Below are 22149 nucleotides of genomic sequence, written 5' to 3' on the forward strand. Positions count from 1 at the left end.
AAAAATTAGTTTGTAAGGTAAAATTTGAAATTACTTTATCTCGGTTCAATATATAATTTTTAATAATATTTATTAAGTGAAAAGTGAAAACTACTTTTGATTATTTAGAATTAATTCCGTTTCTATATAAGTAATTTTTTTTATAGAAATCATATTCAGAAAACTTGTTTTGAGGATTTGGAAGTCACTTTTACAAAAGGTGAAAATGGTTATTTTGAAAATTATTGAGGTACCGTTAGAATTTATCGAGGTGCTGGAAGAAAGGGCTTGTTTTGGTTATTCTCTCTTTAGTTTTGGGCTTGTACTTAGGCTCGGCGTCCGTAATTTTTCTTCTATTTGTTTCTGCTTTTAATCTTGTCCATTTATTTACAAGGGTTTTCTTCAATATCTCCAACTTTTCTTTTTATACCTCCAAATTTCACTGTCAAGAAAAATTTAACCTTTCAAATATATATATATATATATATATATATATATATATAATATAAAATAAATTAGATAAGGATTAGTTATTAATTACCAAACATATTTACTACATTTCAGTCTATATTTATTAATTACCAAACATATTTACTTCCATATTCGATAATTGATTTGTCTCATTGGATATTTTACTCCAATATTTAATTTCTCCAAAATGATTGCAAAATAACATAATAACTTCCAATCTCATCATGCACTAACAATATAGAAAAAAGACACGATAATCAAAACTTAAAAAAAAACTACATTTAAGACTGTCCAATTCGATATGTAAATTTCAGAATATAAATTAATATTTTGAATTATACAATCTAAAATTCAAAATTATATTTTTTATTTCAGAATGTAAATTAATATTTTGTATGTATAAAATTACTATTTTTTTATATTTCGAATTGTGCAATTAAAAACATTTAAAAATTACTTAATTCAAAATATTTACGAATTGAACAATCAAGAATAATAATTCAAACACGAAAAAAAACTTACCCAGGAAATCACAACGAACTGAATGCAAATTCCTCCCACCACAAATCCCAACCAGCTACCAACCACCACCTACACTCACTACCAACAAGCAAACCATTCAACATATTCTCCATTTTTATTAATTTCAGCAAGGGGATATTTGGAATTTAAAAAAATATGGGGGGTGCAGGAAGAACACATGGGGTGGAGGAAGAAATGCCCATTCATATATATCTATAAAAGCCACGAGTCTCATTATTACTTAATCTATTTTGTAAAATAATTTATCAATCTCACCTCCTTATACCCCTTTTCAAAATATTCCAAGAAATGACTCATATTTGCCAAACGTGTTTGTTGAAAATAATTTCCAGAAATAGTAATCCTAGGAATATCATTTCTGAACACGTAACAAATCGGTGAAAAAGATGTCGATAATTAGCTAAAAAATTGACATCATAAGTAAAAAATAAATAAATAATTAAAGAAAATCATATCCTACTGAAGACAGATGAATTGGGGCATCCCAAAATGATAGTAGTGAGAAAAAGAGCTTTGTCATTGAATTCTCACATGGTTGGAGGGCCATCTTAAAAACAACCACACATGAGAGGGCATTGAAGTTTTCTCTCAGCCCTGAAGAAGAGTTGGAGCATTGTGCTAAATTTTGTGGAAGAGAGGGAAACAACACAACAAAAAGTTTTGCATTTACTTCCCAACACAGAGAGGAACCCAATTGTTGACCAAATTAAACCTCAACTTGTCCTCATTCTTCATTCCCCTTTGTCACTACATAGGTTGCCATTGGATTTCGAGAACTACAACACTGACCAAATCAAAGCCCGCGTTTCACACAACAATTCTCAAAACTACAACCCCATGCATTTTTCTACGGTCCATACGTGTTGCTTTTAATTAAATTTCTTGGTTACTTCCAATGTACATAATTAAATTAATGTTAATACCAACCATTATATAAGTTTTTTAGCCGTTTTCGACCATAAGAGTGGTCCCCCTCACTAAAACTAATGAAATAGTTGTATTTATATAAAAACAAGTTACACTTTTTTTTCTTGCGGTCACTCATCACAACCTAATCTAACCTCCCTAGTCTTGTCAGGATACTAAAGAGACCCTTTTGCCGTTGGTTTACTCCTTCACCAGAAAACAATGAAGTTCTAATGGAGGACAGAAAAGCCAACACAATCTCTGCGATAGCGGTGATTGCACTTATCATATTTATCATCGTTGCACGCGTCTCCCTGAAGCTTTCACACGCCTTCTTCCTCATATGTGGCGCTTCTATTGCTGTGATCATCGCCGTCTTTTCTTGTGCATTCATAAGGCACCGTTACCACCGCAGGAGGAGGTTGTTGGAATCACAGTTGAAGACGGAAGGGCGAGAGCTTCGAATAGAGTACAGTTTCTTAAGAAAAGTTGCCGGGGTTCCCACGAAGTTTCGTTACAAGGAGCTTGAGGAAGCAACGGATGGGTTTCAATCACTGTTGGGAAGAGGGTCCTCGGCTTCGGTCTTCAAAGGCATTCTCAGCGATGGAACTTCGGTTGCAGTGAAACGGATCGATGGAGAGGAGCGTGGGGAGAAGGAATTCAGATCAGAAGTTGCCGCCATTGCTAGCGTGCACCATGTCAACCTGGTGCGCATGTTTGGTTATTGTAACGCCCCCACATCGCCTAGGTACCTCGTTTATGAGTACATCCCAAACGGGTCTTTGGATTGTTGGATCTTTCCCTCAAGGGAAAAGCGTGCACGTAGAAGTGGGTGTTTGCCATGGAACTCGAGGTATAAGGTTGCGATTGATGTTGCCAGGGGGTTGTCTTATCTTCACCATGATTGTAGGAAGAGGGTTTTGCACCTTGATGTCAAACCCGAGAATATACTCTTGGATGAGGATTATAAGGCTCTTGTTTCAGATTTTGGTCTCTCAACGCTTGTAGGAAACGATGTGAGTCAGGTGATGACAACAATGAGGGGGACAAGAGGGTACTTGGCTCCTGAGTGGCTTTTGGAAAGAGGGGTGTCAGAGAAAACTGATATTTACAGTTATGGGATGGTTTTGTTGGAAATAATTGGAGGGAGAAGGAATGTTCTGAGGGTGGAGGATCCGAGAGACAGCAGTAAGAAAAAGTGGGAGTTTTTTCCAAAGATTGTTAACGAGAAAGTGAGGGAGGGGAAGTTCATGGAGATTGTGGATCATAGGTTGATTGAAAGTGGGGGTGTGGATGAGAGTGAGGTGATTAGATTGGTGTATATTGCATTGTGGTGTATACAAGAGAAGCCAAGATTGAGACCTACAATGGCACAAGTGGTTGATATGCTTGAGCAGCGTGTGAGGGTGGATGAACCCCCTGGTTCCAGAATGATTCTAGTTGATTTACTAGCTGTTGATGAAGATCCTGTAGATCATCGAAATCTTGCAAGGTTGTTGACCTCTGTTTCGAGCAATGTGGATTGTACATCTACTTACTCACTTGGAACAACTATTTTATCTGGCAGATAGCTTCCTTCTCTCTGGGGATTAGAGCTCCTAATGCACTTCAATCTATCTCCTTCAGGGTATTATTCCCTTGCTATTTTTTTGCTTCTCATTACTTAGTTACTTCAATTGTATAAATTGGGACATAGTTCTAATATTTTCAGTGTGGAGATTATGTTATATACATACAGTTCATCTTTTTTTTTTCACTATAACCTGTTTTCTGGGTTCTTCTGCAAACAATCAATGCCTGTATGTTGGCATTACTGTGATTTGGAGGTTCCTTTGACTAAGTTTTTGCTGATCTAGTCTTTAATTTTATACGCTAATCAGTCTTTTCGTGCTAAGGTAAGAAATAATACAGTATAATCAATAAAGAAAAAGTGGTGGGGATATATGGAAGAAATTGTCAAACTTAAAGAGAAAGAAAAGCTAACTCTAGTTTCACTTATTGTTCCTTCTTTCCTAATAAGTAACGAATAGTTTGGAATGTAAAAAGATAACTTTTGTAAGTTTGTTATAATAACGCCATTACATTAATTTAGTTTTCTACGAAGGAGGGATTGGTTTTCTCACCTCAAAGAGAGTATATGGTTAAAATTTATAGAATGAAAACAATTCTGGCCGACAAAACTAGTCCTATTATTTATTCTTGATGTTTGTGTTTTTGACAAAATAAAGGGTAGTTTCTGACAAATTAATGTAATACAATACAGATAAATCTTGAACATCTGACTTGTTCATGACAAAGACAAATGTTGATATTCTTTGATACTTCGTTTTTAACAACATTTTTTATTATAAAATAAAGTCTCATGTTGACTTCAACTATAAAGCGCGTGAGCTTAAATGCAAAAGCAGAAGTAAAATGAAATTTCACCAAAAATAATACGAATTTTAGAATAATCAAGACCTCTTTTTAAAACGACATTAAATAATTTCAGGGTACTTTCCGTCTTAAAAACCCAATCAAATAATTATATTAATTGGAAAAAATATTGTTGTATTCTTTGGCTTTCCAATGTGTTTTGTCCTCACTCGCACACTTTTCGGAAAAACTTTTCAGAAGGTCATTCATCCCTAAATTACTTCAGGGTAAGCACGTTTAATCATGGAGTTCTTATGGGTTAGACTACCGAAAAATAAATGCATTTTGGTAATATGAGTAGTCAAATCAATCCCTTTAAGTTATCCTTCAACTGTATAGTCCCATACCTATACAATCTCTAGATCCCTCTCATTTCGGTATATGCTCGATTCATCCATGTGTCCCTTCCACTGGATTTTAAGTATATATGACGGTTTGAATTGAATGGTGTAATTGATGGAACTGTGATTGATTGCTTTATAATGAGTTTGATGAATTTAATTATTGTATTGGATCATGTTAGAAGTGATTTGGAGTGTGAAATCTGTTGTAACTTTAGCTAGGTAGAAAACTTGGTGATTCAGTAGTGTTTTAGGTCCTTTTGGAGGAAGTGAGGTAGTGAATTTGAGAGTTAGGGGTTCTGGTTATAATTGGACTATTGGGGGCAGTCTTAGCAAGTGGATTGTGACTTGTTTGAGTCATCAAATTGGTCAGAATAGGTACAAAGTGTTAGAATTTGGTTTGTGGTCCTCTAGTTATTGAGTTTGATGTTTTGGAGTAGAAATTGAGTTAGTTTAGTACATCTAATTCCTATCCAAATGACCAATGCAATACTTTACTTTCATCTATAAACATGTTTCATATCAATATTAGTGTTACAGATTTTAAATTGTTCATTTGGATATGTCTAAGATGCACCAAAACCAGAAAAATCACATTGCTGTCAAAAACTGATAAAAATAATCGATTATCTCACTTGATAATCGATTATTCTAGTCAGAGAGTTGTATCATCTTCAAAGCTCTCGCAAATAATCGATTATTGTCGTCGAAAAATCATCCAAGATAGTTTTGGGTGGTTTTCGGGGCTCCGGATATCATTTTTGGACGTTCTTTAGGTCGTTTTAGGATTTTTGGGCCTTTCCGGAACTGTTGGTGATAGTTTCAAAGTTATTTCCCTTGTCTAAGTATGAGTTTAAGGGGTTTTGTGTTGTTTAGTAGGTCTTCTTGGACTGTTATTGTCTGTTAATGTACATGGAATGGTTTCATGTGATTTTTGATGACTTATTAAGTTGTTTGTGGTCTTTTGAAGTGTAATTAGTATTATATCTATGGTTGTATGCAATGTAAAAGTGAAAGTATGTGATTTTCAAAGTATGTTTGATGGACGTAATTCCATGGACCTCACAGGGGGTTACATGGTGGTGCCTCATGTTGTGATCCATAGTGAATTCTCTTTTTGAGATTCAAGTATGTTTAGAATGAATGTAGGAGCTCAGTCTTGGGGGTCATCCTGAAACTCCAATGGTCTTTCTTCACACGTAGAGAGGATTGAACCAGGTGGTGAGGAGTAGCAGGAGGTCTTAGTCTCAGAGGCTTCCAGTATGCTCCAAGGCGCGGAACGGACTAACCTCATGAGTGTGGCAGGGTGGGGAACGCAAGTTTCATAAGCCACCACGGGTGCATGACCCGCCATAGCTCGACTCTCATTCTAAAGTCCGGACGAGTCAAGTCTAGTGTTCAACATGTTAGGATACCTGTCTTAATCTGTTTTGATTTGAGAATAACTCTTGTAGATTCTATGCTTGACATGATGCATGTTTTTTTATATTTAATTAGCTCACCCTTGTTTGTTTGTGTTTGTGCACGTTGTATGTGTTTCCTTTTGCTATGATCATCCACTTGGGTGGGAGCAGATGGTGAGGAGATACTTTGGAAACAACTCTTGATGGGGACGACAGTGCTGCAGTTTAGATTTGCTAGCTTTTATTTCCATGAACTCATTATTTTTGAAGAACTTTAGTGCATTTAACGTTTTAAATTCTCTGTAATTTCCAGGGAGGAACTCTAATACTCTAGTTTTCAATTCCACACTATTCTAAGGATGGCTATAATCTTAATTACTTTTGACTATTTTTCTATATTATGCATGATGACGTCTTTATTATATGTATGCATTTTCTATATATTTTGGGACGTGACTTTCAGCAAACACAATTTATTATCATATATTAATTTTTTTTCTATACACCAACTATTTGATTCCTAAGTTATAATGTTCTTCCTAGATATATCATACTACTGTCAATGAAAGTTTGAATTTTCAAACAGATCTTAAAGTTTGGGAAGGATTATTCACAAAAGGTAGGCTATTTCCATTGCATAATAAATAGGAGCATTTGGCGCCACTAACTATGTTGTCAAGTTTATTTGGAAGATTGAATAATTTGTCAAAACTATGGAAAATAAGTTCATGAGTTGGGAGGAATAGTATTGTCATCATAGGCTGCTGCTACATACAATTACAAACAACTAGATGTATCATATTGCAGATAGTTTTAAAAAGCGGAATTATTGAATGATATCCTCTATTAAAAATATTTAAAAAAAAAATATCCACCATTTCATTTGTCTGAAATTATTTAATTCACAGGAAAATTTTGGAGTATTAATGTTACTCATGTTCAAATATTAAATATGATAATTAATTCTATGTACAAAATGTTAGGTATGATGAAGAAATTGTCCGATCAACGTACAAAAACTGAAAATGGGTATGGACGTGCAGAAATTTATGAGAAAATTAAAAAAATATATTTAAAACGAAATAGCTGTAAAAATAAAAATAGATTTAATTAATTTTTCTTTCGGTTATAATATAAATATTATTTTACATTAAAAATTTATAATTTTTATTTTAAATATTTTATTTTCATTTTAAAAATTTTATTTGCTAATATTTCTGCATATTCATATTAAATCTGTGTTTTGAATGTATATAATAACTTAAACGACTAATTGCTACTATATATAACACACTCTTATTGATAGATGAATATATTAAAGATCTATCCAGAGGACTGATGCAAGAAAATAATAACTATATCATATTTTAATCAATTATTTGGTGTACTAAGATGATATGATTTCTTTATCCATTTGTTCATTATAATATGTTAATCTAGCGTATATTTTATTTTAAGGAGAAGTTGCTTTTTAATATATAACATGATAGGATAATTAACTTGTCTTTCATTTTCTCATCTCTAATCTCCGTATCCTATTATTGACCACCATATAAGCCCTAACAATACAACGTTAAAAAAACTTACAGATAATTTCTCGATGAACTAAATTTTAAGAATATGGTTAACAATTTTTTTTTTAAATTTATAATTTTAAATCATACCAATATGTCTGAATGCATCATCACTACATTAGTAAGTGTACACGTAACAATTTATCCCTTTAAATGTGAATCTACATTTTTCATGTACAGATATGCTTATAGATATACATATTTTACGAATTTCAAACTGCAGTCTAGTGTTGTCACTGGAACATCATATAACATTATGTGAATTTTCACCATCTTCTGTAGCCACTGGTGTATCAGATTATCAACAATAATAATTCAACTATATGGAAATTTTAAAATATTAAAATGATAATAAAATTGTCAACTTAAAAATATCCAATAATAAAAACTCAGAATCTACTAAATATTATAATCAAGAATATGAATTATGAACTTCTAGTGTATTATGTTGTATTAATATATTTTAAAATAATACAAATGCCACCTTCTAATTTAAATATCAACATGTTGTCATGCAAAAGTCTTCATTCTCAGGGATATAAATATTTGTCTTCAGTGGTTCATAATTAGCCAAAATTTTCAGTCCCTAATAATTGTTACGATGTACTTTGTATGGTTTCTATTATGAAATATAAAGTATATTAATAACACATATATCCTAACCCTAATTGACATAAAATTTTACTCATTTGAAGGAAATATTATACACAATCATAAATCACAATAAGTATTTCTATCACATTAGATCATGTCAATCATGTCGAAAGCGCACGGCATTTTTATTCAACCATGCTTACAGTGGTCATTTCATCTTTTACTTTTTGTGCAGGATATGAACCTCATAAGAAAAACAACATTAAACCCTCATCCTCCAACTGGAAGATGTTTTTTGTACCATGTTGTCAAACAAAATGACTAATATTCCATAGCTTACAGACAGTTTCAAACATGACAAAATATTAAGCCTCAAACCTCGCCCCACTTTCCACCCCTAAAAAAAAAATCAAACAAATAGGCCCCGTTCGAAAATCTTTTGTACACAACAAATACTGGATTCTCCAGTTTCAATGAACCCAAACCCATGGATGATTGAGAAAATTTAGAAAAAATAATCACTGCAAACAAATGGATAAATTTCAAAGCGAAGTGTAACTTCTAACGTCAAAGATACCAATTATTTTGCTTGGCTTTCTCTAACGAAAGTAACATCCTCAGTTACAGTTGATGATGAAAGAAGGTGCTTTTCTTGCTCCTCATCTATTTCTGTGGACTCGCGGGGTGTGGCAGGTGAAAGAGATTCAACAAATTCATCTTCTGCAAACATTCGAAAGACAGACAGGAAAAAAGGTTGCAGATATTATTAGCAAGATGGAAATTTAGTATATGCATCATCTGTAATACATGTTGACTGGGAAAAAAGAAAGAACAAGAGATACACACACCTGAGCATTCATGGTATTCAGGTAGCTGTTTAACACTTGTTACTTGAAGACTTTCAGGAAGTAGACAACTGCATAAAGCACCTACAATTTTTACCAGAGGATGGACATTAGGACTATGCTCATTGTATTTTAGGACTAAAATGACATAAAATGTATAGAACAGAACTAGAAGAGAAAATCAATGCGTCCGATTGTTAGTCTCTGTTGATGACATTACAAATGGTGTTATCCAGCTAAAAGCAACTGATGTTTGATATTTTCAAAGTACTTTTCATTGCCAAGAATAACTTGAAAAAAACTGATGAAGTTTAAAATTTATACATCGGCAAAACATGATATCATTGTCAGATTATATTTTAGACAACTTGAAGGTTCTAATATTTTGTCATTCATAATAGAGACTATAACTTGATGTTTGAAGACAGTATTTTCTCTCCTTGTCTAGTTCAAGTATGTTTTCAGAAATATGTGAGCCCTATAATGGCCCTAAACTTTGTAACTGACGGGTGGGGTTGATAGGAGCATGATGTTACAAGTGTCTCCCTGAAGAGATGAAAAGAGATCAGAAAGAACTATGGAAGTAAAAAGATAATCACGCATCAAAGTGTAAAAAATAAGCTTACAAGGAATTTCCTAGTACGGTTTTACCTAGCTTAGCAAGCCGATTCACCCAACCTGGGATTTGTTTCCCAGTCAATCTATTGGAGAGATCTTCTGTAAAATGATTGCAGTTCTTAGTTATAAGGTGATAGGTATCTCCATGATACTCAGAAGCCATGTTTTCAATAAATGTACGAAAGTCAGAAGCACTCATATTAGTTTGACCCAAAGTGATGGAACATCTATATATGAATCCAGGGCACTTCCTTGGCTCCACTTCAAAAACTCCACTAGCTGGGAAATCATGGGCTCCAAAACCATACTCCTTACCATGCACTGTTTCAAAATAAAAGAAATAAAGCAAGACAAAAAACTTCACTAGATTAGAGCATTAGATATACAAATTAAAACAAGAGTTACAACAGCAGGAAACTCATCAGCATAAATCACGAAACACTTCTTCTGGGGTATCTTCAGAACAATTCTGACAAAATTATGATTGTTGCCAAACAATCATACAAAAATGAAATGTTTAGAACTCAGAAGCTATTAATAAAGTAGTGTATCAAAAGGATAAAAATGAGTAAGTTTAAATATGCTAATTTTCTTTTTATTTATTTTATTGAATACAGATTCTCAATCAACCAGGAAATCCACTTCTAGAAGCATGAAACCTCGTATACACACAACATACAACATATCCAAAAATTAATAAGATGTAATGATTTTGATGATAGCAAGGTCTGTATTGCAACTGAAGATGTGTCCACGTTAGCTTACATTTGACAGTGAGATTGTAACTTCTATTTCTGAAAAATTAGGGAAGAACGATTGGATTCCATTGCATTAACTCCGAATAATCACACAACCTGTACATAAGAGGAGTTCTATTCTATTTTAGGAAATAAAATTTCTCCATTCCACTATAGAATCCCTTAATTCATGGAACTTTCCTGATCTACAAACTGATTTTCGACAAACCAGCTTATAAGTTGGTCGACAGGCCTATTAGTCATAATTCTACATTTCTAGAGTAGCGTACCAAACACACACTTGTAAACGGTAAAATACATTTTAGAATACATAGTCTTTAGAAGCAATAAGGTGGATTAGGAGAGCCAAACATGAAGATTGCAAAATATAAATGTTTAAAACAGAGTAAGGAGTTTGACACTTAAGGGAAATCTTTTAAGACAACTATGAAAAGATAAGTTGGAAGGCGGCTGTTAATGGGATTCTAATCATTCAATTATCTTCAACAGACTAGAGGCTTTCTGAATATACAAAATCTGCCACAGTAAGCATAAGATCAAAGAAATTGAGCTGCATTTGAGCTATTCTAACTTCAATAGATGTTTCAGTTCTCTCTCACTTGTTAGCCTTACTCCAGCCAACCACCCTCTTGGATATTGTACAACAAATACTGTTGATAGTGTTTCTGAATTCGAAGTCATCATGGAACATCATAACGTCATTCGTCTTTCACATTCCAGACATGTAATCTGGATTATTTATGATTGTTGCTGTCGGTGTGTGAAATACTTGGGAAGCTTGAATCTAGGAATCCCCGAACCGTAAGAGGTTCCTTTGTTTTTTTTAGGGAAAAAAAAGCGTATAGGTTGGCTGCCACACTATTGTAAGGTTAAACTGTATAGTTTAAGGAAATTTGTAGAGTTTTTATAGACTGAATTTTTATTTACTTAAATAAAAAAATACTAAAAATCTATTAATGACTTGAATGAACAGCATAATACTCTTAACACAAAAATAATACAGTGTTTCAACTTTATAATAAAGTCAAGTAGCAAAGAGCAATAATAAGATTTAATAATGTAATAGAACTAAGAGAGATCAAATTATATAAATGTCGTAATCATTTATAAATTCATAAAAACATAAGTTAGTAAAGTGAAAACATTTCAAAATCTAGCTAATCTTTTCAAATCATTTTGAGCCCTTAATTAAAAACATTGTGACCATGGAGTTAGAGTGAGGCAAAAATTATGTGATTTGGAACTTGGTACCTTGGTACTGGAACCTAGAGTTTGTGCGGCAAAAATTATATGTAATTCCAAAACACTGTCACTAGTCTAACTAGAAAAGAGTTTTCCAATGAAGATAACTTATTTTCTCTATTTAAAATAGTAAGAATATAAGAGTTAACTTGGAAGTAAGAGAATCGTAACTGCAATAACTTGATTGTAAAAATGTTTATGGTGGAAAATAAATTACCAGTTTACCAGTAGAAAGGATGCAGAACTATAAATCATAAAAACACCTTCTCACTTTTAAACTACTCAGTTTGTTCTTTGTCTTACTAAGTATATCTTTTACCCTTTGGATTAGGACTAGTTTCCCTCACAGTATGGCGCTTATATTGATTATCTAAAAGATGATGTTTTAACTTATATATTAACTAATTATCTGAAAAAATTTCTTTATCTCTTATCCCATTAAAAAATTTACCTCAACTTACCTTACTGAGTTTAGTTTATAACCATTTAATTGACATGTTTGTTTTTCACTCTTATGAAGTTCGCTCTCCAATTCAATATCTGAGAAGCCACAAGCTGGTAAGGTGTTGTTAATCACAAATTACTATTCAGTAACTCAAGGTTATACTCGTCTCTCCGCTCTCTCAATTTATGGAGAAAAGTTACAAATAAGCACTCAAGGAAAACATACATGATATCACAGAATCGTGAATTAGGAGCCTTCTCAAAGCAATACAAAGATAGAAAAATTGAAATAAAAAACTGCTAAATTAGATCTGGTATACGCATAAAAGCTAGTTAAAAAAGTTCAAGGAAACAGAGAGAGAGACAGAGAGAGACCTTCAACGCCAGAATGAAATATGCCAAATCCAACCCAGTAGACGTAATTATTGACAGGGGTGAGATCGTAGACATTCAATCGCACGAGTGTGTTGATTTTGCTGTTACTAAGTTGGTCATCGCATTGTGAGGTGGAAATGGACTTCGAGGCATTCTCCACACCCATATTGTAGCAGCAATCTGAAAATTACCGAACCCAGCACAAACAGGACAACCTTACAATCGAAATTACCAAAAGAGGAAAGTAGTTACAAATGGAAACACTCATTCCATGGACATGGAGCGAGAAGAAGAAATCACACAACACAGATCCATGTCCACGACATACCACGCTGAAGCAACCAATCTTATGAAAACATTAGACTTCGAGTTGATTGAGATAAGCGGTTAGTTACTTTTTAGTCAAAAGACGTGTTTGGCTCTCTCTGCTATTGTTGGGTTGAGACAACTCCTTTTTTTTTCTCTGTCGAGTTCCACCCTTCCCTTTTTCTCAATTTTATTCCCTGTCTGTTGCTCTGCACAAGACCAGTTGTTGGTCTGAATTTTAGTTTACTTTACACGTAAAATTAATTTAGTCCAAACAATTTGAATTAGAGTAATCTTATTATTAAATTATATAGGATTATTTTTTACTAAAATATAATTTTAAAAAGTATTTGGACATAAAAATCTAGAGCTAATTTATATTTTTTAACATTTAAGAATCAAATATCTTTTTATCTCTAAGATTTAATAATTTTGATAGTTTTTATTTTCGGTGACTTTTTAAAGATTTTCTCATTTTTTATTAATTGAGTTTTTATTTTTTAAAAATTAAAACAATTAGGTTATTGTCGTTAGTTCCGTACTAAAACTCTTAAAGAAGTGTCATGTGTTACTTCGTGATTTTTTTGAATTTTTAAAAAAATTTTATTGTTTTTTTTTGAATTTTTATTTTTTAATCTTTTCTTAAAAAAATAAAAAAAATTGTCACGTATTAAGATGACATTGTGTCACGTGGTAATAACTGTGTTATGATAGTTTCTATTTTCAGTGACTTTTTACATATAGGTCTCTCATTCTTTTTATTTTAATTGAGGTTTTATTTTTGAAAAATCAAAACAATTAGGTTAATGCTGTTAGCTCCGTACTAAAACTCTTAAAGAAGTGTCACATGTTAGCTCGTGATTTTTTTGAATTTTTTAAATAATTTTTAATTGTTTTTATTTTTATTTTTTAATTTTTAATTTTTTTTCTAAAAAATAAAAAAATTGTCACGTGTCAAGATGACATTGTATTACGTGATAATGACAGTGTGATATGGGCTAGTGTCACGTGTCATTGCATTTGTCTCAATTTGATTTTTGTATTTTTATTTTGTTTCAATTTAGTCTCTATATTTTTATTTTGTCTCAATTTAGTCCTAATTTATTAAAAAAATTAATAACGGTATGTAAGTTTTCCAAATTTTTGTCTTTAAATCTGTTTTATGATGTATTCCAAATCTAAGTATTTAACTCTATAAACGTTTTATGAATTGTTGAGGAAGTACTGAGGCTATTTTTGTATAAATCACCATCCAAAAAATATTTATTATTGAAATGTTAATTTTTATAGTTTTTTCATTCATATTATTTAGGGTAAATGATTTCATTTGTTGTTTAATTTTGTAGAAAAAATTTAAATGAGTTTCTTTATTTTTATTTGTCTTAATTTAATTTTTGTTTTAAAAACTTTAGTGCAACTAAGTTATTTTCTTTAGTACTTTATAAATAAAAATGTGTCATGTATGTTAGTTCGTAATTTTTTTATTTTTCTAATAAAAACTATCAATTTATATAAATTCTTTTATAAATATTATATACAAATAAAATTTTGTTTGAATTTGGAGAGAAACAAAATTATTTAATTTAAAAAAAGGATTAAATTGAGACAAAATGAAAATACAGGGACCAATTTGAGATAAAATAAAAATATAGGAACCAAATTCAGACAAATACAATGACACGTGGTCTAACAGTGACATGTGGCACACTATTATTGCCATGTGGCAGAATGTCAGCTTTAACAATTTTTTTATTTAAAAAAAATAAAAACAAATAAAACAAATAATTCAAAAATTCAAAAAAACCACAAGACACCTTTTTAACCATGTTAGTACGGAACTAACGACAATGACTTAATTGTTTCAAGTTTTCAAAAATAATGACCCAATTAAAAAAAATGATGAACCTAACTGAAAAATATCACCAAAAATAAAAAGTATCAAAATAATTAAACAAGACTAAATTCACTCCAATACCTTCAATATTGATCAAATTATCCTTATTTTATATTTATACTTATGTACTCTTTTTCAATTTCATCCTTTTTATAAACTTATTTAAGGAGTAATGCTATGGTTTTCTAACCATTAGGAGGAAAATATTTTATAAAAAGAGTAATTATAATTGTATGTTTTCAAAATATAAAAAGAAATTAAGAGAATTATCAAGAAGATGTTATAAAAAAATTTAAAACTTTGTTTAAATTAAACTAATCAACCTCTTATCAGTGCGCGCGTGTGTATATATATATATAACCAACTTAAAATTATGATGTAATATTGTAGGAAGATTATATGTAATAAAATATTAATTATAAAAAACCATATTTTTTACATAATGTGTATTTTAAATAACAGGCATTATATTTTATAAAAAAAATTCGTATGAAAAATGTCATACTATATCAATATTTTTTTCCAAATTGAGTTAACCTGAGTTAAAACAATTATATTTATTTATTTTTAAAACTTAAAAATAAAAATATAGTAAAGTTTTAAAGATGGATGAATTTCAATTTTGTATCAAAATTAGGACACTAAAAATATAATTAACTCACATATGGTAAGTGGGCAATTTCCAAATCTCATCATTCCTATAACTCAATTTTATTAGTAAACTGAAATAGAATACCTCATTGTGAATGCTTCTTCAAATATTTAATAACCCTTAAAAATGTCAAAGATGTCTCCTGATACTCATCATGAAGTTTTTGCATAAACTGAGATATAATGTTAAGTAAGCAAGATCAGATCTAATCATAGATAAATAGATTAATCATATATTCAATCAGTTTTCGATAGAGTTTTGGATTTTCAAGAGGTGTATAAGAAGCCAACACTAGATTATGATGTTGTTCTATTAAAAAATCCACATGCTTGACACCTAAGAAACATGTGTCTTCAATGATTTCCAACGTATATTTTTGTTGACAAAGATAAATCCCCTCATAATTACAGGTTCCATCCAACCCCAAAAAAATATTTTAAACTCCCACGTCATTCCTATAAAAGTATACGTCTAAGTAAGATTTAAAAAATTTTATGGTTGAAATATAATTTCCTACTATAATTAAGGTATCCACGTAAACTAACAGATAGAGATGTATTTCTCTTATATGCAATATAAATGAATATGATAGAACAAAACAAGACAATAGCAACCTTAACATACCAAAAACAAAAAGTTTGTTTTAAGTCGTCCAATAACCTTTTCAACATGCAAACTAAATTTGGGTTAATAATTTTAAAACCCAAAAGGACTTTCATGTACACCTCCTTAACCAAATCACCATGGAAAAACATGTTTTGTACATTCATGTGGTGAACTGTGTCATTTTTTTAATTGTCACCACTCTTAAGAAGGTACGAACGATCACCATTTATGACACTAGGTTTTGTCATGGTATATTTGTTTTCTTTGACAAATATAACAAGTCTCACTATTTTCTATCTCTAATAATGTATGAATATAACACAACTTACTTTCAATTGATATATGCTCTCGTCTGAATGATGTTTTATTTAGTATACTCATTTACTTTTGAAAGATTCCTTTTCGGGCAACAATTTCTTAAGAATCCATGTCTCATTCTTTTTTAAGTCTCGTATCTCATCAACCATTGCACCATACCAACCAAATTCCTGTATAATTAAAATTCTTAGGTTCTTTTCTTGTTGCTGCAACAAATTTTTGGTGTCTGACAAAAAATCATTAATTATTTACAAAGTCATCCAAAGTATATCCTAACAATTATTTGTTGAGCCTATTATGTCACTTGTTATAGGACCACTTATTAATGTTTAGTCTCATGTTTGAGATGTATATGTTTTGACGTAAGGAAATATGTTGGAGATCCCCACGTTGACTAGAGATAAGACAAATTTACAATATATAAACGAGTATAAACTTCATTTTACCAGATTTGTAAGGTTAAGTTAGACTTAAAATTCACTTCTTTAAAATGATATCAAGATACCGACAAAATTCTAAAGAAAATTCAATTCAAACAATTTTTTTAGAATCATAAAAGAAGAGATCATGACAGAAAACAATCATGGTTAGTTTTATGCTCTATCAAACCCAGATAAACCAATATAAATATTTGGCATCACAACAACATGCCTATAATTTCTTGATATTTTAAATGTTTTAAAAAAGCAAGAACCGTCTTCATGAAAAAAAATAGGTTTAAACCCTCATTTGGTCCTCGTATTTGTGTGTCAATCTCAAATGGGTCATCGTTTTTTTTTCGGTCTCAATCGGGTTTATAAACTTGTAAAAACGAGGCAATTAAGTCCTCTCTGCTAAGTTATCACTAACGTCGTCTAACTGTGCTGAGCTGTAATTTTTTTTATATGACGTGGCATTGTATACTAAATTGAATGGGTGATATGTTGTACAATCAACAATTCCACGTGAATGTTTTAAATTTTTATACTTTTTCTACTACCACAAGAAACCCAAAACCCTTCCAGAATCGCCCTCCCAGAATCGCCCCACCGGTCGCGACGTCCTTTGGATCTTTTGTGTTGCGGCTTTTCCAGGTTTGTGTTCTCCTCTCTCCCGTTCCTCTCTCTCTCGCACTGCTTATTGATGCTCTCAAGACTTTATCTATATATGCGACTCTGATGCGACGGGTGCCTCCAATTTTCCAGCAAGCTTCAAACTTTCCGTCACCGGCTCCGATTTAGATTATTTTCTTGTATGAATCGTTTGCGACATCCCCTTTGTTGATTCAGGGTTGGGGGTGTGTTTGAAGGAAAGAGCAGATTTTGAATCTGGGTTTTTTTTGGATGGTGGAGAATATGGATTGCGACTTAGGGTTTTGATTTGGGGCTTTTCCTAGATCTTTTGTGTTGTCTTGGTTGTAGTTTTGAATGGAGGCAGCGCGTAGAGATTGGAGAGGTTGGGGTTTTAGGGTTCTTCCCAACAGCTAAATCCGGAAAAAATTTCCTGAAAACGTCAATAACCACCTGATCTATCTCACAGATATCAATATGTTCTACAGAGCTGTGGCGGGATACTTCCCTGAGTACTCCACCATCTCCACCACCAATAACTAAAACCGTTTTGGGGGATGGAATCGAACAGAGGGGTAGATGAGCTGTGGCGGGATATTCTTTTCTTCTCTGGCTCCAGTCTCTAATGAGTGATGCGAAAGGCAGAGAGTGAAGCAGAAGCGAAGCGACGAAGGAAGATGGATAGCGACTAACTTTGCAACACCCTATCCACTTCTCTCTCTTTAATCTCTTCTTTTCAGAGCTTGCGTTTGGACCTTGGGTTGGGTCGATGATGAAGGCGCGACGTGATGGTGAAGAAGATGATTCCGCCGCTGCGATTTAGGTTGCAGGTGAACTACGCGAAGAGGTGATGGTTGCACGAGGTGATGGCGGCACGATGCTAAGGTTTGGTGGCGGCGAAACTGTGGTGATGGCAGCGCTCGTGGTTCATGGTGGAGCGATGAGGTTGCCCGCGATTCTGGGTGTTTATGGTGGATGTCGCGTCGCTCGTGACATTGGTGGCAAGAGAATGATAGGCAGTGGCGTGATTCATTGTGGGTGGTGGCGCATGATGGAGGATGATTGTCCAACGAGACGAGCATGGTGGTTGGCCATGACAGCGAGGATGGTGGGGAATGATACTGTTGCGGCGGCTAGCTTCACCTAAAAAAGTTCCATGTAATATAACACTGCCACATCAGCATTTTAAGTGTGCACCACGTCATCACAGACAGACGGCGTTAGTGATAACTTAACAGAGAGGACTTAATTGGCTCATTTTTACAAGTTTATGGACCCGATTGAAACCGAAAAAAAAGTGATGACCCACTTGAGATTGACACACAAATATGAAGTCCAAATGAGGGTTTAAACCAAAAAATTAACATTCTTGTTATTAACTAAGGAGTCTCGTATTATATGACAATTTATTATTTTCATAAATATTAAAAAAATTACAAACATACATATGAAATTGCTAAATGAAAAAGATATAGAAAAACAATATAATTTTGGATGATAATTTACATTTTGATAATGTTATTTTTACCTTAATTAACTTTCAACTTAATTATTGTATCATAATTAATTAATATTTTTAACTATAAGTTAAATTTAATCATATAATAATATCTCAATAATTTTAATATATCTTTTGGATACATTTTGTCTCATGTTTAATAAATATAAAAAAAATTGTTTATTTAATTTATAAGATTAAAACTGTTAATTGAGACTTACTATTTCAAAGTAGTATGTAAAGCATGTTTTTTTTTAATTATTTAATTAACATTTTGATTAGTATATGGAAAGAAAGAAGTAAAAATATAAGAATGTACCCAATGTTCGCTAAAAATAAAAATAAGACAAAAATTTATATTCATTAAAATATAATTTTACTTTAAAAACGAGATTGTACACAATCAAATTGCACCTCCCTCACCCTCTTGCATCTCTAAACACCACTCCTATCTAAATTAAAATCAAACCAAGTCAATATAAGATAAGTAAACATTATAACAAAAATTAATGTATTTAATAATGTACAACCACAATATTTCGCAAAAATGTATCCTAAATTATATAATTTAGAATACATTCTTGAATTATATAATTTAAAATATATAATTTACAAACATATTTCAAATTATGTAATTAAAAATATAGTTTGAACCTGAAAGTAAATAATGTATTCCACCTTCTAAAACGTAATTTTCATCTTAATCTAGTTTTGATTTATAAATTAGAATTAGAAATTAGACTTTAATATGAAAAATGTTAGCCTTTCGAATGGTCGTCCTTGTCCTCACTCTTATTCTCACTCTCCCTCGCCTCATCATCTAATTCTCCGTTTGGGGAAGTCCCTACCGTGATACCAACGGCAAAACCAACGCCGAAACAGGAAAGAACGACAATAGAAGAAAGCATACTAACCCTAAAAATGCCAATCGCGCAAAAGAGGCCTAAGAGGAATGCGAAAACGTTCTTCTGATAATCCATTCCAACAGAAACGATAAAATTGCACAAGGCCTACGACTCGCCAGCCGCGTCTGTACTACCCAAATCGTCCCAATCTCCGCACATATTCGAGGAACAAGAATTGCGCGCACCGGAAGGAACGCCAAAGATAACTATCGAAACCTGAGTGTTCAGAAAATTAACGGTTTTCTTCGCAATTACGAATTCCATTATTTCATCGAAGAAGCGTTCTTCTTCAATTTCACCGTTGAAGAGTAGGTGCAGTGCTACTCTGCTGCAACGACAGAGGATGATGATGTTGAAAACAACAAAACGACATGTCGTCACGTGCCTCATCGAAAAGTAAAACAAACCCCGGCTCGAAACACAGTCGTTTTGTATTGACAATTATTATTTACTTGCCATAAACTGTGTATTTTCAGTACTTCGTGACTTGTGTGTTGTGGTGCGGATCAGTTGTTTGAGAATTTGGGTGAGAAAAGGAGTAAGTAAAGATATTGGAAGAGAAGACATGAACCCTAGGCCACTGGTGCCTTTGATTAGGACGGCTGCAGTTATCTTTGGTGGAGTAGTCACTCTCAACTTGACTTCCACTGTTACCATTAAATTGCTTCGCTTTGCGTCTGAGAAGAAACGGGTAAGAATAAGTTCAACTTCATTACTTTATCCTATTCCTTTTTGGAAATAGATGTAATGGAACATGTTTCGTGGGTTTATATGTAGGAAAAAGTTGCGTTGCCGTGTAGGGCTTGTAGAGGGAAGGGGTTTTATATATGCAAACTGTGCAATGGGAATGCCACCATAGCTTGGTCGCCCATGTTCGACCCTATTGCAATTAACCCCTGCGTTTGTCCTACTTGCGAAGGAAACAGGTTTGCTTTCCCTTTCTTCTGCTTCATTTTATGCCTAGTTCGATATTCGATGAGAATTTAGAAAATGGGGTATGCTTGCAGAGAAAATGTAAGATGTGTAAGTTGTAGTTTTCCTAGATCCTATTACATGAAATCTAGAGAGAATTATCAAATTGTGAGAGATATAACGAAAATAAGTTCTTCAATTTTTTTTTCCAATCTCATTTCTTAGTCTTTCTTTTTTGGTCACAATTTTTTTTATGGTTAATGGTGAGTAATCCATTGTATCAATTTTATCAGAGTTAGAATCCTTATTTCTTTTCAAATTGGTTACTATTAGTTTGTTAAATGATAGCTTCCCCTCTTAGTATTTTATTAAATCATATTTAGAATTATAATTATATTTCACGTACTAGTATTTTATTAAATCATATCTAGAATCATAATTATATATCATGAGAATCACAACAAATATGCTCTGACCAGCTTTTCATGATAACACAAAATAATGAAATAAATAATTTTTATTTTTTTAGTAATTTTTTTTATCATAGATAGTCATTTTTTATTTTAGAAAATGATTAAATTTAAAAAATCGTTAAATAAAAAAATCACTTAAAGATGAAATTAGTAATATAATTATTTTAATTTAAAAAACACTTTCTTATTAAAATTGAAAAAAAAAATTATTCCAGAAAGTGAATACACCCTTTTATATAATGGTATAAATTATGATTTTTTGGACTATTTGTAGTTTCCTAATGTTTCCTCTTAATTTTGCAGGGTTCAGCGTTGTTTGAACTGTCTGGGAAAAGGCTATGACTAACTATTATGAGATTTTGAGATGGATAGTGCTGGATTTATTTTGTTCCTTTATGTGATGGATGATGATTAAGCAAGTGACTTGATCAAAGATTATTTTGAGTTCTATAATAAATCGTGGCCTACAAAAATGAGGAATCATCGCAACCTTTTCTGTGGCTTGGCGGTGCTCCTTGGAGATGCTGACGGGCTTTAAACTTAATTTGCCTGTATACTGGCTCTCTCATCACAAGCTTACAATTATAACTTTTAAGTATATTATAATTTTTCATGTTTTTGTTTTTGTTATAGCTTGCAGAAGTGGGTTGCTTTTTGTTTACACATCATGTCAGGTTAAGTTGTGTAAGAAAATAAAATTTCTAGTATCGAGATGTAGTCTTTTGTGCAGATTGTGATTTGGACATGAAGTTGCAGTGAACAATAGTCTTTGAAGAGGTATTAGTTTTAGAATCAATATCAAACAGATATATAAACATCAAAACTATTATCTTTTTTTAAAAAATGGATTTCAATTTTAAATCCAATCAAATATTTAAATATAAATAATAAATATAAATTTATTTCCAATCTAATTATTTAGATCTAAATTAGATTTGAATTAATCCATGGACACCTCTATCATCAAGTAAGTAGTGATATTCCTCCCATATCATATTTCAGAGTCACAATACCCCAAGAATAGTATT

General features: G+C 32.1%; 3 protein-coding genes across 5 annotated transcripts; 2 read left to right on the forward strand and 1 right to left on the reverse strand.

The window, feature by feature from the left end:
• Positions 1 to 2012: 2012 nt before the first annotated feature.
• LOC108337990 (probable receptor-like protein kinase At5g20050) lies at positions 2013 to 3715 on the forward strand. The gene has a single exon (XM_017574598.2). It carries the CDS (start codon positions 2133 to 2135, stop codon positions 3468 to 3470), a length of 1338 nt encoding a protein of 445 aa, XP_017430087.1. The 5' UTR covers positions 2013 to 2132; the 3' UTR covers positions 3471 to 3715.
• A 4750-nt stretch (positions 3716 to 8465) lies between these two features.
• Positions 8466 to 13038, reverse strand: LOC108322053 (deSI-like protein At4g17486). Of its 3 annotated transcripts, none has more exons than XM_017554030.2 (5): positions 12904 to 13038; positions 12509 to 12688; positions 9723 to 10010; positions 9075 to 9155; positions 8466 to 8946 (listed from the first exon to the last, which is right to left on the reverse strand). In XM_017554030.2, exons 2-5 carry the CDS (start codon positions 12672 to 12674, stop codon positions 8807 to 8809), a joined length of 675 nt encoding a protein of 224 aa, XP_017409519.1. In that variant the 5' UTR covers positions 12675 to 12688; positions 12904 to 13038; the 3' UTR covers positions 8466 to 8806. The 3 variants fall into 3 exon arrangements, with proteins under 3 accessions (XP_017409519.1, XP_017409506.1, XP_017409498.1); XM_017554017.2 differs by having other exon boundaries at positions 12509 to 12723; positions 12837 to 13012; XM_017554009.2 differs by having other exon boundaries at positions 12837 to 13011.
• Positions 13039 to 19585: 6547 nt separating this feature from the next.
• On the forward strand, positions 19586 to 21867 carry LOC108335956 (uncharacterized). The gene is made up of 4 exons (XM_017572197.2): positions 19586 to 20132; positions 20213 to 20427; positions 20514 to 20662; positions 21425 to 21867. The coding sequence occupies exons 1-4, from the start codon at positions 20108 to 20110 to the stop codon at positions 21465 to 21467; spliced, it is 432 nt and encodes a 143-aa protein (XP_017427686.1). The 5' UTR covers positions 19586 to 20107; the 3' UTR covers positions 21468 to 21867.
• Positions 21868 to 22149: the final 282 nt, after the last annotated feature.

The sequence above is a fragment of the Vigna angularis genome, chromosome 1, assembly GCF_016808095.1.
Source record: "Vigna angularis cultivar LongXiaoDou No.4 chromosome 1, ASM1680809v1, whole genome shotgun sequence".
NCBI lineage: Eukaryota > Viridiplantae > Streptophyta > Magnoliopsida > Fabales > Fabaceae > Vigna > Vigna angularis.